The 20,221-nt window shown below is 41.4% G+C and overlaps 1 protein-coding gene across 1 annotated transcript in view; it reads left to right on the top strand.

Moving 5' to 3' along the window:
* The window catches only part of SLC38A1 (solute carrier family 38 member 1), a 66,719-nt gene that overhangs the window by 8,136 nt on the left and 38,362 nt on the right, over positions 1–20,221 (top strand). Inside the window, exons 2-5 of the mRNA XM_081820731.1 lie at positions 6,086–6,231; positions 9,312–9,525; positions 19,740–19,815; positions 20,094–20,209. Coding sequence (XP_081676857.1) covers positions 9,404–9,525; positions 19,740–19,815; positions 20,094–20,209 — 314 coding nt within the window. The 5' untranslated portion in view covers positions 6,086–6,231; positions 9,312–9,403. The remainder of the gene's footprint in view (positions 1–6,085; positions 6,232–9,311; positions 9,526–19,739; positions 19,816–20,093; positions 20,210–20,221) is intronic.

The raw sequence follows: 20,221 nt of genomic DNA, 5'->3' as shown, positions 1-20,221 counted from the left end.
GTCCAGTGGGCAGCTGGCGTCTAAAAAGAATTTGTGGAAATTTTTCTGAGCAGGAAGGAAACTGAGAGAGCCTCTCTCCCTCCAGCCTTCTCATTTTACAGCTGAAGAAACATGTGACAGGTTAAGTGACTTGATCATTATCAAGTAGTATCCGTGAGGGAGATCCTATTTCATAATGCAGAGGAATGCTAGTTTTATAAAGTGAAAAAGACTGGGGAAAAAAATCTGAAAGATGCCTTTGTGGGATGAAACCTGACACTCCAGGCTTGAAACCTTAGAAAGGAAAGAAGCTGGAGTGTGTGCCGGAAGGAGCGGCCCCTACACTAGCCTGCAGGCGGGAGAAGCAAGGCGGCTGGCGGGCGAGGCCTAGAGGCAGTGCTTAGGAGCCAGCTGGTGGGGGTCAGGAAGCCGTGCTCCCTGCCTGCCGCGGGAGGAGCTGGAGAGAATGGGAACCGAGAAAGCGCCGCCCGCCTTGCCGAGGCCGTGGTAGCAGTCGTCGCGGGAGCCGACGAGACCCAGCCGGGCACTGTTGTAGGTGCTGCCCACGGACCCGAGCGAGGAATCTTGATAATGACTGTAGGAGGTGGGTATTCTTCATCTCCAGTTTACAGATTCAGAAACTGAGGCAAAGAGAAGTTAACCTACTTGTCTGCGGTCAACGGCTCCCAAATGATGGAGCCAGAATTGGCCAGTTGAGCATGGTTTCAGGGGAGCGATGAGGACGGGAGCAAGTTGTTCAGGTTGCTGGCAGTAAAGGGCCGGTGCGGGGCGGGGGTGGGATTTCAAGGTTATAGACAAAGTCACTTTCGAGAGACCGAGCTGAGAGTGATTGGCGAAAGTCAGGGAAGCGCGAGGAGAGGAAGTGGTGATACAGAGTGCTAGCAGAGCTACCACAACTTGCATTTGGTTAAGCCAGTGAGTCTTGAACAAGAGGAGAGAAAACACCCTGAATTTGAGATTGCTTACTGGCTCCTAGGCTTTTCAATACTAAAGGCCACTTTTATTATTCCCCACCTCCCAGAGATCTTTCTCAAAGATTTTGAGTATCAATTTTAAGCTTTTGGGTTTTTAAAAACTGATGAATCACAGACCTGTACCTCTGAAACAAATAATACATTATATGTTAAAAAAGACAAAAAAGATAGTAGGAAGGGAAGAATGAAGGGGGGGAATCGGAGGGGGAGACGAACCATGAGAGACTATGGACTCTGAGAAACAAACTGAGGGTTCTAGAGGGGAGGGGGGTGGGGGGGTGGGTATTAAAGAGGGCACAGACTTCATGGAGCACTGGGTGTTATACGCAAACAATGAATCATGGAACTCTACATCAAAAACTAATGATGTAATGTATGGTGATTAACGTAACATAATAAAATAAAATTTAAAAAAAGTTTTTATTTAAATTCAATTTAGTTAATATATAGTGTATTATTAGTTTCAGAGGTAGAATTTAGTGATTCATCAGTTGCATATAACACCCAGTGCTCATTACCTCAAGATTTCACACTTGGGTCCGTGGGCAGCACCTACAACAGTGCCCTCCTAAATGCCCATCACCCAGGTGCCCCAATTCCCCCACCCGCCTCCCCTCCAGCAACCCTCAGTTTGTTTGTTATAGTTAAGACTCTCTTATGGTTTGCCTCCCTCTCTTTTCATCTTATTTTATCTCTTCTTCCCTTCCCCTATGTTCATCTGTTTCGTTTCTTAAGTTCCTCATATCAGTGAAATCATACGGTATTTGTCTTTCTCTGACTGACTTATTTCACGAAGCATAATACCCTCTGGTTCCATCCAATGGTTGCAAATGGCAAGATTTCATTCTTTTTGATGGCTGAGTAATATTCCATGGTGTGTGTGTGTGTGTGTGTGTGTGTGTGTGTGTGTGTGTGTACACACACACACTACATCATCTTTATCCATTCATCTTTATCCATTCATCTGTCGATGGACATCTGGACTCTTTCCATAGTTTGGCTATTGTGGACATTACTGCTAAAAACATTGGGGTGCAGGTGCCCCTTCGAATCACTGTGTTTGTATCCTTTGGAGAAATAGCTAGTAGTGCAATTGCTGGGTTGTCAGGTAGTACATAGCAATACAGTGTATAGCCTTTCTCAAGAAACAAGAAAAGTCTTAAATACACAACCTAACCTTACACCTAAAGGAGCAGGAACAAGAACAGCAGGAGAAGAGAAATAATACGGATCAGAGTGGAAATCAATAATATAGAAATTAAAACAAACAAACCAACAGTAGAACAGGTCAACGAAAATAGGAGCTGGTTCTTTGAAAGAATTAATAAGATCAATAACCCCCTCGCCAGACTTATCAAAAAGAGAAAGGAACCAAATAAATAAAATTATGAATGAAAGAGGAGAGTTCACAACAAACATGCAGAAATACAAACAATTATAAGAGAATATTATGAGCAATTATATACCAACAAATTAGACAATCTGGAAGGAATGGATGCATTCATAGAAACATGTAAAGTACCAAAACTGAAACAGGATGAAATAGAAAACCTGAACAGACCTATAACCAGCAAAGAAATTGAAGCAGGAATCAAAAATCTCCCAGCAAGCGAGTCCAGGGCCAGATGGCCTCCCAGTGGAATTCTACCAAATATTTAAAGAAGAATGAATACTTCTTCTGAAGCTGTTTCAAAAAATAGAAATGGAAGGAAAACTTCCAAACTCATTCTATGAGGCCAGCATTATCTTGATCCCCAAACCAGACAAAGACCCCACCAAAAAGGAGAATTACAGACCAATATCCCTGATGAACATGGATGCCAAAATTCTCACCAAGATACTAGCTAATAGGATCCAACGGTATATTAAAAGGATTATTCACCACGACCAAGTGGGATTTATTCCTGGGCTGCAAGGGTGGTTCAGCATTCGCAAGTCAATCAATATGATACATCACATTAATAAAAGAAAGGACAAGAACCATGTGATCCTCTCAATAGATGCAGAAAAAGCATTTGACAAAATACAGCATCCTTTCTTGATAAAAACTCCCTGCAGTGTAGGGATAGAGGGAACATACCTCCATATCATAAAAGCTGTATGTGAAAAACCCAGAGAGAATATCATCCTCAATGGGGAAAAACTGAGAGCTTTTCCCCTAAGGTTAGGAACACAACAGGGATGTCCACGGTCACCACTGTTGTTCAACATAGTACTGGAAGTCCTAGCTCAGCAATCAGACAATAAAAAGAAATAAAAGGCATCCAAATCAGCAAAGAAGAAGTCAAACTCTCACTCTTTGCAGATGACATGGTACTCTATATAGAAAACCCGAAAGACCCCACCAAAAGCAGAGTCGCAGGATATAAAATCAATGCACAGAAGTCAGTTGCATTCTATACACTAGCTTTTGTTTTAGGTGAAGTGTAATTTATATGTGATGCAATATCCAGATTGTAAGTATACTGTTTAATGAGTGTTTACTACAACTTTAATATATTAATTTATTTCCTGGTTTTATTACTCAAAGAAATATAAAATTGCCAGTCAGAATTTAGGATCATCACACCAAGTTAATGCAATCTAGCCCAAAGCAAGGATACCTGACATTTTAGTCAACCTATTTGGCCTGTTTGAGGCCTTTTGAAATACAGAAAAGCAGCTCATAGATTCATATTATTACCATCTAGGAGCCAGGTGATCCAAGGATCTCAAATGGGTAAACCGGCTCAGTTATGGGTGGAGATGGCAGGAAGAATAGGACCATCATTGGCCTTAGGCCTAACACTTTCTCAGAACTACTGACGTAGCTACCATAATTGATTCTCAGCCGTTGAGCTAGGAAAGGTTTAATCTTATTAGTTTTACAGAAAAGAAAACCAATAGTGATTCATAACAATTTTAAAATTAAGTGTGTGTGACTGGATATTATTGATAGGAAGGCATTACTGCTATTTTCTTAGGTTTGATAGTGATCTGGTGGTATTGTTTTATAAAAGTGTTTTTTTCAGAGATAAGTGCTGAAATATTTATAGGTGATAGGATATCTGGGATCTGCTTTAAAATAATTCTCTGTGATGGTGGGGGTTAAACTTCAACAAGACTGGCCTGAATTGATCATTGTTGAAGTTGGTTCATGGGGGCTCATTTGATTCTGTCTACTTGTATATATGTTTAAAATTTCCCATAGTAAATTTAAAAGGGGGGAAAATAAAATGACGAATATCAGTTAGGGTTTAGTTGCATGTAACAGAGATCTTTCTGTGTATGTTAAGTGAAAGGGATTTAATACAGGCAATTAAGTGCCTATAAAATTGTCAGAAGAGATGGCAGGGCAGGCCCTAGGCTGGGCCTCTAGGAATAATTACTGGGATACCACCACTTAAACTTGTCTGCTAAGGGAACTGCTACTTGTGCCTCCATCCTGAAGCCAGGGAACCAGGAAGCCAGTTTCTCACTGTCTCAACTGCATGCTCCAGGAACACATCATTTGAGCCAAATCTGATGATCGGGAATCCATTGTTGGTACCAGTTGTTGGTACCAGAGCCATCTGCTGCACCGGCTAGAACTGTACCAGCAAAATGGATGCCTTGCCCCCTACCCCCGCTCTCCAATTGGTGGAATCTAAATCATACCTAGAACCCTAGCTGCAAATGGGAAATGTAGCTCTCGACTTTCCATCTTCTACAGAACTGGACTAACAAGTAGGAACAAATACTGAGCAGGCCAATCCACTCTGAAGTATATTAGCAATTGAAATTGTATTTATCCCAAAAAGTGATTTTTGACATTGTTTAAGTTACAATATATTCTTTGGTTTGGCTTTCCCTCTACGGTATTTTATTTTATTTTTTTATGTGTTTTTCTAAGTAGGTTCTATGCCCAGCATGGAGCCCAGTGCAGAGCTTGAACTCATGACCCTGAAATCAAGACCTGAGCTGAGGTCAAGAGTCGGATGCTTAACCGACTGAGCCACCCAGGCGTGCCCCCCTACAGTCTTCTAATCAGCGTTTACCAAAGCTGTAAAAACCAAAGCTGTAAAACTACTCAAGAACATGTACCTTGCTCCCTCTGCTCTAGCTAGGTTCATTTGAATGGTCATGCAAGGCCTGTGCTATTCCCAATACAAGTGATGCCTTCCCAATCCCCTGGTCTAAATCTACCTGTTTTTAGACATAGTTCAAGTCCTAACTTTGTAAAACCTTAGCTGATTGCTCCAGGCCCCATTTTTTGTTTCCTTCCTTCCTTCCCTCCTGCCTGCTTGCCTGCCTGCCTTCTGTACATCTGTATGTATGTATATCTCTGAAATCTTTCTGGATTTATTCTTTGTTCTGCCATATAGTTGGGTCTCTATCATGCAGATATTTTATGGTATACTGTCACTTTATATGGGATGGTCTTGCTTGCTTAAATAGGGTGTAAGCAATGTAAGGCTAGATGAGTTTCTCTGTATCTTCTCCTTTGATATATAACACTATGAATAGTAGAGACTTAAGTCTTTATGTTGGTACTCTTGGTAAATAAAATGTACCAATCAGCATACCAAGATAATGCTTGCTTAAGAGGACCTCACAAGATTGTGGTAAAGGACCAAAGTTATGTTCTGTGCCGATAAAACTTTAATTTGTAACCCATTATAAATGTTGAGAGATTGTAATTATGGTTGGGCTAACATCAAGATCTTCACACAATGACCCTGTTAGGCCTTTTCATTAATTGTATTCTCTGATAATGGCCTCTTATTTCAGTGAAGGTGTCATCCTTTGCTTCTTGAACTCAACCTGCACTTCCTGCCCATGCCGTTGACCATGTTCTCCTTCACTGAGAAGTCTCAGCTCAGGCCCCATCTCCACCCATCAGTTTCTCATCTGCCAAGCAGGGTGACTGTCCAGAAGTAAAGGGTTGGGTGTCAGTTTATGGCACAGTCCAGCAGATAAACAAGCATTTGCAGCGATTGTGTAGACCCGCGTTTACTATCTCGACGTAACTCAGGATAGGAGATCGTATCTTGTTAAGCAAAAAAATACGTGTTAGAAACTCTATGGTATGATTTCCATTTTTGTAACCGCATACCTGTTTTTTATTTGTACTCACTCTTTTCATTCTACAGATATTTATTGAGTGCCTACTGTGTGCCAGGCACTATATCTATGTGCATAGAAAGGCCCTGGAAGGTCAAAGGTCATACTCCAGGATATCTATCAGTATATACATATATATATATACAGCGATCATCTCTGTGTGCTGACATAACAGGTGATTTTTTTCTGTTTACTTGTGTCCCCCTTCATTTGCAAACATATATTTTCTAATTTTTCTACAAAGCTTGTATTATTTATTAATAAGGAGCTAATATGTTTTTAAAAAACATTTCTGTTCTCCAAAATGCTTATCATGTAATGCTACATGAAGAAGAGTAGGTTAAAAACAGTCTAAAGTGCCAATGTTAAAAAAAAGAGAGAGGAAGAAAGAGGGAGCAGAGAGGGAGAAAGAAAAAGAAGGAAAGGATAATGAAGAAAAGAGGAGAGGAAATACATCAGAGTCTAACAGTGGCCCAGTTTGGGGTGGTGGGATCTTTTATACAAGGTCTGTTCTAATGATTCTATGGTGAGTATGTATTAGTTATAGAATAAGAAAAAAAATTTCTTTCTCAAGGACTGGTCCAGATGTGACTTTCCTATGAAGCTGCCTCAGATTCCCAAATTTGACTTTTTAAACTTTGAAATCCCTCATTATTGAACCTCAATAAATAGATGATGAATTGAATAGAGAGGAATTTCTAAGTGTGGCCTCAGCTTTGGTGAGAGGTGTCACTAACTTTGTTAACTTACCCCATCCTGCAGTTTTCATTTCCAAGAATGAATTAGATTTCAGAAAGGTTATTTCATAACAATAAAAATGTATTCTAAAAAAAAAGGGGGGATATTAGGACACAGCAGCAAAACCACATGAGGACACAGAGAGAAGGAAGAGCCATCCACAAGGCCTCCGAAGAAACAAAACTTGCTGACTCCTTGCTCTTGGATTTCTAGTCTCCTGAACTATGAAAAAAACTTTCCTGTTTAAGCCAAAGCAAAAAACATTTTTTCTGTGTGATTAACTTAGTGCTGTTATTTGCCTAATACTGACATAATTTTAGTGGCCAGGACGTCCTCTGTTCTTTTTATGCTTTTGCCTTTTTGTCCATTTATGTAAATGACCATATATGTATGTTATTTGCGCACACACACACACACACACATATATTGATACGAAAGTTCAGATTCAAACAGTAGATTCCAGATCTATTATGAGTCAGCCTTTCCTCTCCTCAGAAAATTTTTGTCTAGTGTCCTATTTCCTACCAGTCTGTAGAGAGGAAAGGACTCAGCCCAAACTGCAAACACCATCCACTGACTCACCTTCCCACCAGCCCCGTCGTATCACTTCAGACTGTGATGAAGCGAGAGAGCCAGTGTGGCAAGACTGCTGGAAATTACCCAGTCTAGCCCATCTGGGCAGCTTTCATTAAGGCGGCCAACAAGTAAGAATACGTGTTAGTGCCCTGCAACTTTTGTCCAGTAAAGACAGGTTGTAAACCCTTCTGCTGTGTGAAGGCACTGAGAACAGTTAGAGATGGCCTGGTTGCTAGCACTCTCACCCTGGCTAGAAGAATCAGCCCTGAGCCACCAGGTTTGCCTTTGCCTGGGAGACGGGGCGCTTGACTCTCCTGGCCCTGGCTTCCTGCCCTCCAGGAGAGGCCCTGCCTGGCAGGAAGGTGAGGCTCCCAGAACCTGAGGTATTAGGAAGTATTTTCTTTCTTTCTTTTTTTTTTAAAGCCCATCTTCCCCAGTGCTCAGTGAGAGTGTCTTCACCAGCAGGGGACAGAGATGCCCCCCTCTCTCTGGGGGTGTGTAGGAAGCTCCAGGCCCCCACTTCAGGATCCATTTAACCTGGCCCCAGACGGCGGGGGCAGTCTCTAGCACACCCAGGGCCGCAGGTTTAAAATGTTCTGTAATTGGCTTTTTCTCCAGGATTTCCCATCCATGCCTGGTTTTTAGGTTTTTCCCCATCCCCTCATTTGGGGGTCCAGACTCAAGAGGACAGGCACAGGGGGAGGACAGGCACTAGGGGTCCCCAGCACTGGGGGAGTCTCCCTGTTGGAAGTTGTAAAGGATCCTGGAACCAGGGGAGTTTCATGCTAGATAGGAGTCTATATGAACAAAGAGGAATACTGTGTGGCCTGGTTGTGGGAAAGAGAAGAAGAAAAGTTCTAAAAAATTATCATTCTAAGGTACTGTCTATGTGTCCTGAAAATTGTATCAATTAGCACAATGCTTCTTGGGATTTCCTAGGTTGCTTAGCTGGCACATTAGAGTTTTGACTCTTCACCAGGCTATAGTCAGCTTATGGAATTCAGGATCAGACAAAATGCCATCCAGAGGGGTTTGCCATTGGCGGTAAAAATAAAAACTTATTGGCGTTCTACTTCATTCCGTGGTCCCCATCCCCTCACCCGAGCTGACCCTGTTCGGGCTCCTGTCCTGACACAGGCCTTGCTTTTCAAGTTGTGTCTAGCTCGTTTTGGTCACCACCTGCTTCTTAATTTGTGATGCTGTGTGTCTGAAACTCTTTCCCCCCCTTACATACCATTGAAATCTAAGTCCCAGTCATCCGCGTCGGGGAGACTATGAACTCTGCAAGTCTTTCGTTTCTGGAGAGGAAATATAGTTTTAGGTGGATTAACCTAAATCCCCCGAGTATGAGTTTTTAATTCCCTAATTCCCTGACATAGAGTGATTTCATTGAAGAGATTGATTTAATCTCTTGCAGTTGATGGATAAAGTGTTTGCTAAATTTCAAACCACAGATTTGTCCTTTGCTGCTTGACCTCCAGGTTGCGCGGTTGATCTGTCATGATGCCGTTTATTGAGGCTTCGCATTTTTATTAAACTGGGATTGCTAAATCCGCGGTGCTTTTGTGTCTGTGTAGTCTGTACACATTCTAAGTGTGCCCTGTGATCGGATGCATTAAAATAACGGCATCACTTTCAATTTAAACACACTGTTTCATAAAAGGCATCTATATTGCCCGCAGTTGACATGGTATTCCTATTAACATGCACACGATGATGGGACAAGACTCATTTTGTAGTTAAAATGGAGGGAGATTTAAAACAGGCATAAAATTTAGAGATAAGCCTCTATCACTTGATGTACAAAGATCGCCCTAATGCATTGGATGGCAAGATGGATAAGTTATCAGTAAGTTAACTCTTTGTTTACTTGTAATAGTTTATCTTTCATTGATGGTGATAGTCCTATGTTTAATTATTTTTCGTTGTGTTGTGTTCTAGGGGTGTCAAGCTTATATTTTTGCTGCTATCCATTTGTAATACACTCAGAGCAGAATTTGGACTAATTTTTTGACTACGGATACTTTGTAAACATGATGCATTTCAAAAGTGGACTTGAATTAACAGAGTTGCAGAATATGACAGTGCCAGAGGATGATAACGTTAGCAACGATTCCAATGATTTCACTGAAGTAGAAAATGGTCAAATAAATAGGTGAGTATTTTTCCGCTAACACTCTCAATCCCATGAAAGAAATGTCTCTCAAATATTATTCTGGTTTTTGGTTATTCTCCTGAATTATTCATGACTAAAGTTATGCTCCATTTGAAGACGTAATTTGAATTTCTTATGTGACATCTGTTGGGCACAGTCTGTAATAGCAGATGAAGCAAATAGGAAAGCAATTTATTCATCCTTTCAAAACTTTCAATTGAGTCTAATAAAAATACATCAATACACTGGACCCCAACCAGCCCTAACTTTCCGAAAGCTCTGTGCTTGTGAATCAGACAGACTGCTGGAATCGGGCTGCACGCCGTATGGGACCGTGTACCACAGTCATCTGCCCTAACCCACGTTGTCACCCACCAACAGCCAGCACCCCCTTTGCCAATGACCCCATTTCAAAACTACAAGTACAGCATCACGAGCATCATTTGTAACATGAATTTTAAATAGTAATAACCAGAGTTGGGCCCCAGTGGCTCTCTTGAGAAACTGTAGTAGAGAATTAGTACATGAAACAGAAAGAAAAGATAGCATGAGTCAGAGGAGGTAGGTGGGAGGCAGGTGGGAAAAATCGGCCCGCCAAGCTCTCAGCCCCAGCCATGTCCTCAGCAGGTTCTTGCAACTCTTGGGTCCTGTGTTTCTTAAGTTAGAAGAGTAGGACCAATGTCTTTTTTTAAAAAGTGATCTGGGCCATTCTCTGACATGACGATTTTGTAGCCAGGGTTTGCGGGTCATTTCACAGGAAGCTCTCCAGCTTGGGGTTCGGTGATGTGGTTGGTGTAAAGCATGTAGCCTCCTGAAAGGCCAGGAGAAGAGAGTGGAGTAGGCAGGACCACTTATTAGAACGCCAACGATGTACACATTTGGGGGGTGGTCAGAAGGAAGTTGGGTTGGAGGAAGATGAAAACATAGGTCAGCTAACCAGGCATCTCTGTGGACATCGTTTCTGGAAATCTGCTCTACGTTCTGATATGGTGTCCTAATGGAAGTCCAGCAGAGGACTCCGCTGCCACCATTTACCAACTCAGAAGTTCCAGTCCTGCCTCTTCTTCTCCCTTTTCCCTTCCTTAAATGTTCTTAGAGGTGAAGTGTGCCACCCAGACACTTCCTCAGTATCACCCAAGTACTATTCACTGTGTTGGGATATGTCTTATTGTTGGACTCAAATTTGCTTCTTGCACCCTTTCTGAGTAATTATCAATAATAACTACCATTTCTTGAATGTCAGGTGTTTTTACATATATTGCCATTTTTCCTTATGACATGCAAAGCTTTCTTTTGCAAATAAGGAAAATTTAAAAATGCATTTTACAAATAAGGAAGCCGAGGCTCAGAGAAATAAAATAACTTGCCCAAGGGCACACGCAGGTCTGTAGAAATACCTGTCTTTCTGCTCTATCCTGCTGCCTCCAACTATCATGCTGGGGCATTGAAGAAAAGGAGTCTTTACTAATTTTATTAAAATACCAGTGCTATTTTAAGCTCTGTGCACCCAGAGTGTTCTGCAGTCACTGCTGACCTCCACTTAACAGTGGATGGGAGTCTAACCATCTCACAAGTAGGACATTTTGGTTGTATAATGAAGCTTCATTCCCGAAGCAGTGCAAACCTTTGAGGACCTTAAAATGAGTCATTATACTGTTCCGTTTAGAATCTGAACTTGATCTTTAAAAGTTGTACTTACTAAACTAAGAATGTTAGGTTTTTGAGGAGATTACAGCTTGCAATAGCTGGAAGCACCCATTCTTGCCTGGGGCTTGGGCACCTTGCCTGGGTGAGCTCACTTCCTCCCAGACTGTGACTAAGGCAGTAAGCGGGGACAGCGGGTGTTGACCACTTGCTTTGTGGAATCTGGTTCTGCTACTGCAAATACAGCGTGATGCATCTCTTTCACTGACATGAATTTTGCTTCCTTTCTGGCTCTAGGACAATTCAAATTAAAGACAGCATGTGACAACATGAAGCCAAGAAAGGCAAAAAAGAAAAAAAGACCCCCATCATGATTCCTGCAAGAGCTACACCTAAATACTTCTCCCTCTTCTTGTGGCTTTTTCACATGGGTGCGAGGAAAGTAGGCTCAATTATAGGACTCTAAGAGAGCCCTTTGCCAGAGCAGTGAACTTTTAGGCCACAGCACCTCTTTTTAGGAAGCTAGAGAGAATGTCGAAAGCAAATATTGATCTTTGCTTACCTGGCATGTAACTGATAGCTTTGCCAGGAAAGTCCCCTCTAGAATACTATCAGAATCACCTTTTTAACTTTAGTTAAAAATAGAGTAGAGCCACTTCGGTATTAGGACTCCTGCCCTTATTCCAGTTCAATTTGTTTTATTTCATGCCCTAATTTTTGGTTTGTAGCCATGGAAATCTATACCTGAAACAGCAAAACCTTTCAAAATGTCCACTAGACCAGCACTGCTGATACTTTAATGTGCATACAAAACACCTGGAAACCTTGTTAAAATGCAGATTTGGGTTCAGGAGGTCTGGGATGGGGCCTGAGCTTCTAATTTCCAGCCAGCTCCTAGGTGATGCCCTTATTGTTGATCCAGGGACCATACTTGAGAGTAGGAAGCTCTAGACTCTTTCTAGATATGAGCTTCTTGAGAGAAAGAGCCATCTTAATCATCTTTATGTCTCCTGTACCGTGTAATGATATGATAATAGTGCCTGGTACAGGGTGGATGTTACAAAATATTTGTTAAATGAGAAAGAGAGAGATTCAGACAGACACACACACACACACACACACAGTGCATGGTTTAGATTTAGATTTGAATTGAATCCTGGCTCAATCAATAGATCTTGTGTGATCTCATGCTTTAAGCCTTAGTTCCATCCCTGTGAGACAGGGATAATAATAATAATTGACCTCATGGGATCGTTGGGGAATATTAAATGCAATACTGTTCTACTGTTTGTAGGTTAAGAATTCAGGCTTTGCATCGGGTTCAAATCCTGGCTCAGCACTTAATTTTTAGCAATGTAACTTTGGTCAAGTCACTTAATTTTTCTAAACTGGAGCTAATAATAGTCCTGACCACATGTAAGTATTGTGAAAAGAGATGAGAAAATCCATGTAAAGTACTTGGCAGAGTGTCTGGCAATAGTAAGCCTTTTAGGATGCAAAAAGTCTGTATCAATAATAGTGCAGCTCTCTTTCTTTGGGAAGCACTTCTGTGTTCTCCACCCCAAGGAATAACAGTATCGATTTAGCTTTTGGATGGTTGCTGGTTACTGTTACCTTAAAGCTGTTGAAGCATTAAAGTTGTCGAAACATTAATAGATTATCCTAGCTGTATCCATGCAAATCTTCATGTATGTTGTCTACTGTTGTTCTCATCTCCATGTAGAGTTAGTGTTGTTGTGACCCCAGAAGCATCTAACCAAACTTGAGGGTCTTTCAGTTAAAATTTTTCTTGAAAGGATCTGGGGCAGCTCTTGTCACTATACCCTCACCAGCCTTTGTTTGCTTATTTTGGTCCCTGTGTATCTTTCAGAATTTATGTACTAAATTTGTATCACTTGGAAGGACCCTTGAAAATGTAATATCTTTTCTACCCGTTAAGGAAGAAGTTTTCTACCACTTCTTCCTATCTTCAGTTTTCATGTCAGAAAATTCTTTCCTTGCTTTAATGGCTCCTGTTCCAATTAAAGTCTGTTTTCTTTTCAGTAGAGTTTACCCATCAAGTAAGGCTTTGTTTACCTCTCTTCATTTAAAAAAAAATTTTTTTAATTCAAGTAAAGTTAACATACAATGTTATATTAGTTTCGGGTGTGCAATATAGTGATTCAGCAGTTCTTCAGCAATTCTATACATTACTCAGTGCTCATCAAGATAAGTGTACTCTTAATCCCCATCCCATATTTCCTCCATCCCTCCAGCCCCTTCCACTCTGGTAACCATCAGTTTGTTCTCTATAGTTAAGAATCTGTTTTTTGTCTCTTTTTTTCTTTTTTTAAGATTTTATTTATTTATTTGACAGAGAGAGACAGCTAGAGAGGGAACACAAGCAGGGGGAGTGGGAGAGGAAGAAGCAGGCTCCCCGCCGAGCAGGGAGCCCAACTCGGGACTCCATCCCAGGACCCTGGGATCATGACCTGAGCCGAAGGCAGACGCTTAATGACTGAGCCACCCAGGTGCCTCCCCCTTTTTTTTTTAAAGATTTTATTTATTTATTTGACAGAGAGAGACAGCTAGAGAGGGAACACAAGCAGGGCGAGTGGGTGAGGGAGATCTTTTTTTCTTTATTTGCTTGTTTTGTTTCTTAAATTCTACATATGAGTAAAATCATACAGTATTTGTCTGTCTCTGACTGACATTGTACTTGGCATAATACCCTCTAGGTCCATCCATGTTGTTGCAAATAGCAAGATTTCATTCTTTTTTGTGGCTGGGTAATATTACGTTGTATGCATGTACCTCCGTCTTCTTTATCCATTTATCTATGGATAGACGCTTGGGTTCCTTCCATAATTTGGCTATAATAAATAATGCTGCAATAAACATAGGGGTGCATGTATTTTTTCACATTAGGGTTTTTGTATTCTTTGGGTAAATACCCAGTAGTGGGATTACTGGATCATGTGGTAATTCTATTTTTAATTTTTTGAGGAACCTCCAGACTGTTTTCCAGAGTGGCTGCATGCACCAGTTTGCATTCCCACCAATAGCTCACAAGCGTTCCTTTATCTCCACATATTGTTTCTTGTGTTTTTGATGTTAGCCATTCTGACAGGTGTGAGGTGATATCTGATTGTGGTTTTGATTTGCATTTCCCTGATGATGAGTGATGCTGAGCATCTTTTCACATGTCTGTTGGCCATCTGGATCAGTCTTCTCTTTAAATGCCTTCCATTTCTTTCATTCTTTCATGTTTTCCAATCTCTTTGTTACTTGCTTCTTTCCTCCTATTCTCTTTTCCTTTTCCTTTTTAGTAGAGTGTTAGGATTTCAGGGAAAGAACTAGCAAAGGTCATTCAAGTTCAAGCACTCGTTTCTTTTGTGTTATGAATCCTCAAATGAAACACTATAATCTAGTAAGAACCTGATTGGTAGAGATTACAATAGGAAGATTATCTTCCTATCATACAACCCATCCTTAATTGGATTGTTGTTGTTGTTGATTTATTTTTGGTTTTAAAGAACTGTTCTATATTTCTCGCCTCCTTTCACACTACCTCAGTATAACGCCTACATCCTTTTCAAGGCTTTGTCTGTTGAAGGCCACCACGACAGACACTGTAGGTTTTGTTTTGTTTTGTGCACAGAACAATTGGCTACCTAAGAGTTGGTTGAATTCTGCCTTGTAGGTACAGACCGACCCTGTGGAAACTCTTTTTTAATAACACTTTTATCATTTGAGACCACATGTCAAAGGCACCCTTGCCCACAGCCCATTTTTTAGTCAATAAAGAGAAATTTTATTTCAATCTCTTTGCCAGAGGTCAATGCTTTTTAACACGCAATTGCAATTTTTAAATGGTGAGATAATAGAAACTTGTAATAAGCTGTACAACCTAGTTATTTTGAATGGACTTTTCCATTACAAAAAAGGTTGGTTTTATTTGTTTTAAAAAAAATTTACAGAAATACAAAGCAAAGATATAAAGACTAAAGAGAAGAAAAATTTGGAACAACACAAAGAGAATAAAGTACTTCATTCTTACTGAGCTAGATTTCCCTGCAGCCTAAGAGACTCCATACTTCCTAAAAGGAAGATGAATAGTCAGGTTATGGAGGGTCTTCTGAGTCGCGAGTGTGTGGACAGGTACACAGAAGAAGGATAGGGAGTGCAGGCACCACATAACCATTCAGGATGCAGAATGACCTCATGGCTCCATCTGTGCCACGGAAAAGTAGTAAATGGGTCAGAGTCAGAAAACTCCATTTAGACGAGAGTTATAAGAAGACTCATGGAAGATGAGGACTTTGAACTGGCAGGACGGCCCTGGCTGACAGGAGGATGGAGGGTCTCCTGAGCGGGGGCAGGGAGTAGATTCCTACTGTAGTTGACCCTTGAACAACACGGGCTTGAACTGCACAGGTCCAAATTTTTTTTAGTAAATACACTACAGTACTATAAATGTATTTTTTCTTCCTTGTGACTTTCTTAATTATGTTTCCTTTTCTTTAGCTTGCTTTATTGTAAGAAAACAGTATGTAATACATATAACATACAACATATGTGTGCATTGACTGTTCTTGTTCTTGGGAAGGCTCTGGCCAACAGTAGGCAGTTAGCAGTTAAGGTTTGGGGTAAACTGCAGAATGCCCTGGCCTGGCTTGTCTCATCCTCACCAAAATGAAGTTCATTTTGAGGAGCAGGGGAGATAAGACTGGGGCATTGAGACAACATTAAATTAAGCAGTGCCTGGGATTGCGGGTGAGGAATCTGTATTTGAAACTTTGTCCGTGGGGGAGCCAGTGAAGATTTGGGGGAAAACCTATAGAATCAGGGAGGCAGCTGACAATGTTTTTTTAATGTGCTTTTTAATGGTGACTTATTACCACAGCTCTGCAAGTCAGGTTCATTATTCTTATCCTGCAGAAGTTCTGCAGGAAAGACCTGGCAATCATGCAGGGACTTTATTCTTTATCCCTTTCCGTGGCCCAATGTTTGACCCTACTAAATGCCCCCGGGGTTCATGGTGCCTGCTTCCCATTCTTCTCTGCCCACCAGTCCTTCGCCACCAATTTTGAGGCACGCTGCCAGGCTGGGAACGCAGATCTGCCCTAACAGGCAGGTTATTGTTTTGTTTGGTTTCTTTGACCATGGCGGGGCTTTTCTCTTGATTTAAAAATAATGGGAATGCTTTTTGGAAAACAAGTCCCTCCATAAGAAAGGCAAATGGGGGACATTCTGGGTAAAGATTTGGTTAGACTTGAGTTGGTTGTTAAAGTTAGTCTGATTAAATACAGTCTTATTTAATAGCAACACTAAATAGGCAAGTCCAGGACCCACAGTTTTTGGGGGGCTCGCTGTGTGAAAAGGAAGATAGCTTTCCTTTGCCCCTCTTCAGCCAGATCTGTAAATCTCAATTCTGTGTAAAGATTTAAAATGTTAAGGGCCGGGGCACCTGAGCGGCCCAGTTGGTTAAGCGCCCAACTTCAGTGTCCTGGGATCAAGCCCTGCGTCAGGCTCTGTGCTCAGCGGGGAGTCTGCTTGTCCAGCTCCCTCTCTTTCTGCCCCTCCCCCAACTCATGCTCTCTCTCTCTCTCTTTCTCCCTCTCTCTCTCTTTCTCTCAAATAAATAAAATCTTCAAAAAAATGTTAATGTTAAAGGCAAAAAGAAAGGCCACATCAATCAATAATAGCAAAAGCAAGGCTATATAACTGCCAGGTTGGTCTCCAAAGATACTGGTTTCCTTTTGTCATTCTCTTGCTAAGAACCTGCAGTACTATTTCTCAGGCCTCTGCCTTTAAGTTCCCTCTGGCTAATCCCACCAATAGAGGAAGCTTTTCCTTCTCTGGATTCCTTATCTCATCTCTCTTTCACACAGCCAGACCTCCCCACTCTGGCTTTGTTTGTTTGTTTGTGTTTTAAAGATTATTTATTTATTTATTTATTTGAGAGAGAGAGAGCATGAAGGGGGGAGGGTCAGAGAGAGAAGCAGACTCCCTGCCGAGCAGGGAGCCCGATGCGGGACTCGATCCAGGGACTCCAGGATCATGACCTGAGCCGAAGGCAGTCACTTAACCAACTGAGCCACCCAGGTGCCCATCCCCACTCTGGTTTTAGCTGGCACAGTCTCTCCTGCGTTTCAGGAGACCGAGGTTGCCTTCTACTTCCTTTTGCCCTCTCACTGTAACAGAATGGGTTGAAGGCATAGGCGGATGCTGAAGGGATAAACCGCAGATTGTGCTGCTTATATGAGGTGATGGCCCCAAGGGAAGTTCGTAGTATATATATCGCCTTTCTTTAGTTTATCCTGACAAAATAAGGCGAACTTGGAGAAGTAATGCCAGGGAGAAGCCAGACCCCTTGGATGAAAGATGAAAAAGATAGCTAAATTAAACCAACGTTGATGAGATATATCTTTCATTTAAAAATGTTTTATTGTGGGTTGCCTGGGTGGCTCAGTTGGTTGAGCATCTGCCTTTGGCTTGGGTCATGATCCTGAGGTCCTGGGATGGAGCCCCGCATCGGGCTCCCTGCTCAGTGGGGAGTCTGCTTCTCCCTCTCCCTCTGCCTGCCGCTCCCCCTGCTTGTGCTCTCTGTCAGATAAATAAATAAAATCTTTAAAAAATAAATAAATAAAAATGTGTTGGTTTTTTTTAAAGATTTTTGTCTATTTAATTGACAGAGACACAGCGAGAGAGGGAACACAAGCAGGGGGAGTGGAAGAGGGAGAAGCAGGCTTCCTACTGAGCAGAGAGCCCAATGCGGGGCTCGATTCCAGGACCCTGGGATCATGACCTGAGCCGAAGGCAGACGCCTAATAATTGAGCCACCCAGGCGCCCCAATAAAAATGTTTTATTGTGAAATATAGCATCATTCAAAACACCATATGAAAATGTAGTGTACAGTTTAAAGATACTTGCTTCTTTAAAATAGTCCAATTCAAGTTGCTTTACATTTATTAGTGAAAAATTCACTGTGACTAGTTCCTGCTAAAACTGGACAATTAAATATTCAGAAGAGCTAAAAAGCATCCCTAACGTGTCTTACTAATCCATGCAACAGTTTACCTATGAATGGACTTTTCTTTGACAATAACACTTGTTTTGTTAATGGGGATTTCTTTAAAATATTTTATTTATTTATTTGAGAGAGAGAGAGAGAGCACAAGCAGGCCAGGGGAGGGGCAGAGGGAGAAGGAGGAGCAGACTCCCTGCTGAGCAGGGAGCCTGACAAGGGGCTTGACCAGCTTGACAAGGCTTGACAAGGATTTTCAGTCCTTGATATCAGGACCCTGGGATCATGACCTGAGCTGAAGGCAGGAGCTTAACTGAGTGAGTCCCCCAGGCGCCCCGGGTTTTTTTTAACTAGGCTCCACACCCAGCGTGGAGCCCAGTGCAGGGCTTGAACTCAGGACCCTGAGATCAAGAGCTGAGCTAAGATCAAGAGTCAGACGCTCAACTGACTAAGCCACCCAGGAGCCCTGGGAATTTTTTTTTAATTAGGAATTTAGGCCATAAAGTTCTCAGATTAATCGTGAATATATTTGATGGTTTTAGAGCTTTCTGAATTCCTGCTTCTATGTCTGTATATAGTTTATGAAGCCTGTCTGAATCTTTCCCATCCCAACTTAAGTCCCACCTCCCCCATAGAGAGGAGTGATTAACATCTATTGCTATTACTCTGTGCCTGGAGCTGTACCAATGTTTTACACATGCTCTCTTATTTAATTTTCTCAGGAATGCTGTGAGATAATATAATAGTGTTACTCCCAATTCACAGATGAGAAAACTGAGGTCTCGTGCCTCGTCCCTCAGAGCTAGCGAGGATTTGAGCTCAAGTTCTAAGTGCCATGTTTTCTTAAAGCCCTAGCTCTGCCCCTACCCATGGACTATATGCCCTGCCTTCCCCCACCATGATCTCTTAGCCTGAACTCCTATAGCCTAGTGTCTGCTTCACTTAATACATATTTCCATGTCTCCCTTATCACCTGGCCTGCTGACCTGCAGATAGTAGTTGCTGACGGAATGTCTGATCGGAGAAGAATTATTTTCTTTTTTGCAGCAGAGGGAATGCTTATTTACTAAGTTTGTACGCCAGGGATGTGAGCTCAGAAGGAGGCCTGTTTCCAGGATTCTTTTAAATGCCAGCTTTATAGTATCCTTGATTTTATCGAATTTTCAGTGAGAGAAAATTCTACGTAAAAGTTAACTTACATTGCATATAGTGTTTTAATCTATTAGTATTGAAATGATTTGAGATTATCGTTCTTTTTGATTTATGGTTGTCTTTCATTTCATCTCAAGATGAGCACCTGCTATTAGCAGTGATTTCTACAAAACCAATGAAGCAAAGTGTCTGCCCCTTGGGGCACTGAAGAGTTTATTTGGTAAAACGAGAGCGGAGACAACTCAGACTGGCAAAAAACAAAGCAAAACAAATCAAAAAGGTGGTTGAATTGGGCTGTAAACTCTTAAGGGGCCGACTGATAACTTTTCATGTGTGATGTTTTGATAAGTAATAATGTTAAGCTTCAATCATTATTGCGAAGTTAAATGATTATACATGTCTTTACAGCAAATTTATTTCTGACCGCGAGAGTAGAAGAAGTCTCACTAACAGCCATTTGGAAAAAAAGAAATGTGATGAATATGTAAGTGTCATTTATAATAAACTATGCTTATTTGTTTTAATCACATAAATTGGGACATGTTTTTAATTCGTGTAGCATAATACCAAAAGTGTAGCTATTTATATTCACCAAGATAGCCTATGTATTTTCTCCTGAAACCCATTTTAAAAAATAACTAGACCACTCAGGAAGTATTTCTTGAATTTTACTTCCACACCGGTTCCTAATAGTGCTTTAAAGATTTTGGCATGATGAACTTTCTTGAGGACTGTTTTGCTTATGTTTGTCTCTCTGTTTAGATTCCAGGAACAACCTCCTTAGGCATGTCTGTTTTTAACCTAAGCAACGCCATCATGGGCAGTGGGATTTTGGGACTGGCCTTTGCCCTGGCAAACACCGGAATCCTACTTTTTCTGTGAGTGTTGAC

This window comes from Leptonychotes weddellii, chromosome 5 (genome assembly GCF_054177405.1).
Source record: "Leptonychotes weddellii isolate Sample4059 chromosome 5, ASM5417740v2, whole genome shotgun sequence".
In the NCBI taxonomy this organism is placed as follows: domain Eukaryota; kingdom Metazoa; phylum Chordata; class Mammalia; order Carnivora; family Phocidae; genus Leptonychotes; species Leptonychotes weddellii.
This window is presented reverse-complemented; position numbering and strand designations above follow the sequence as displayed.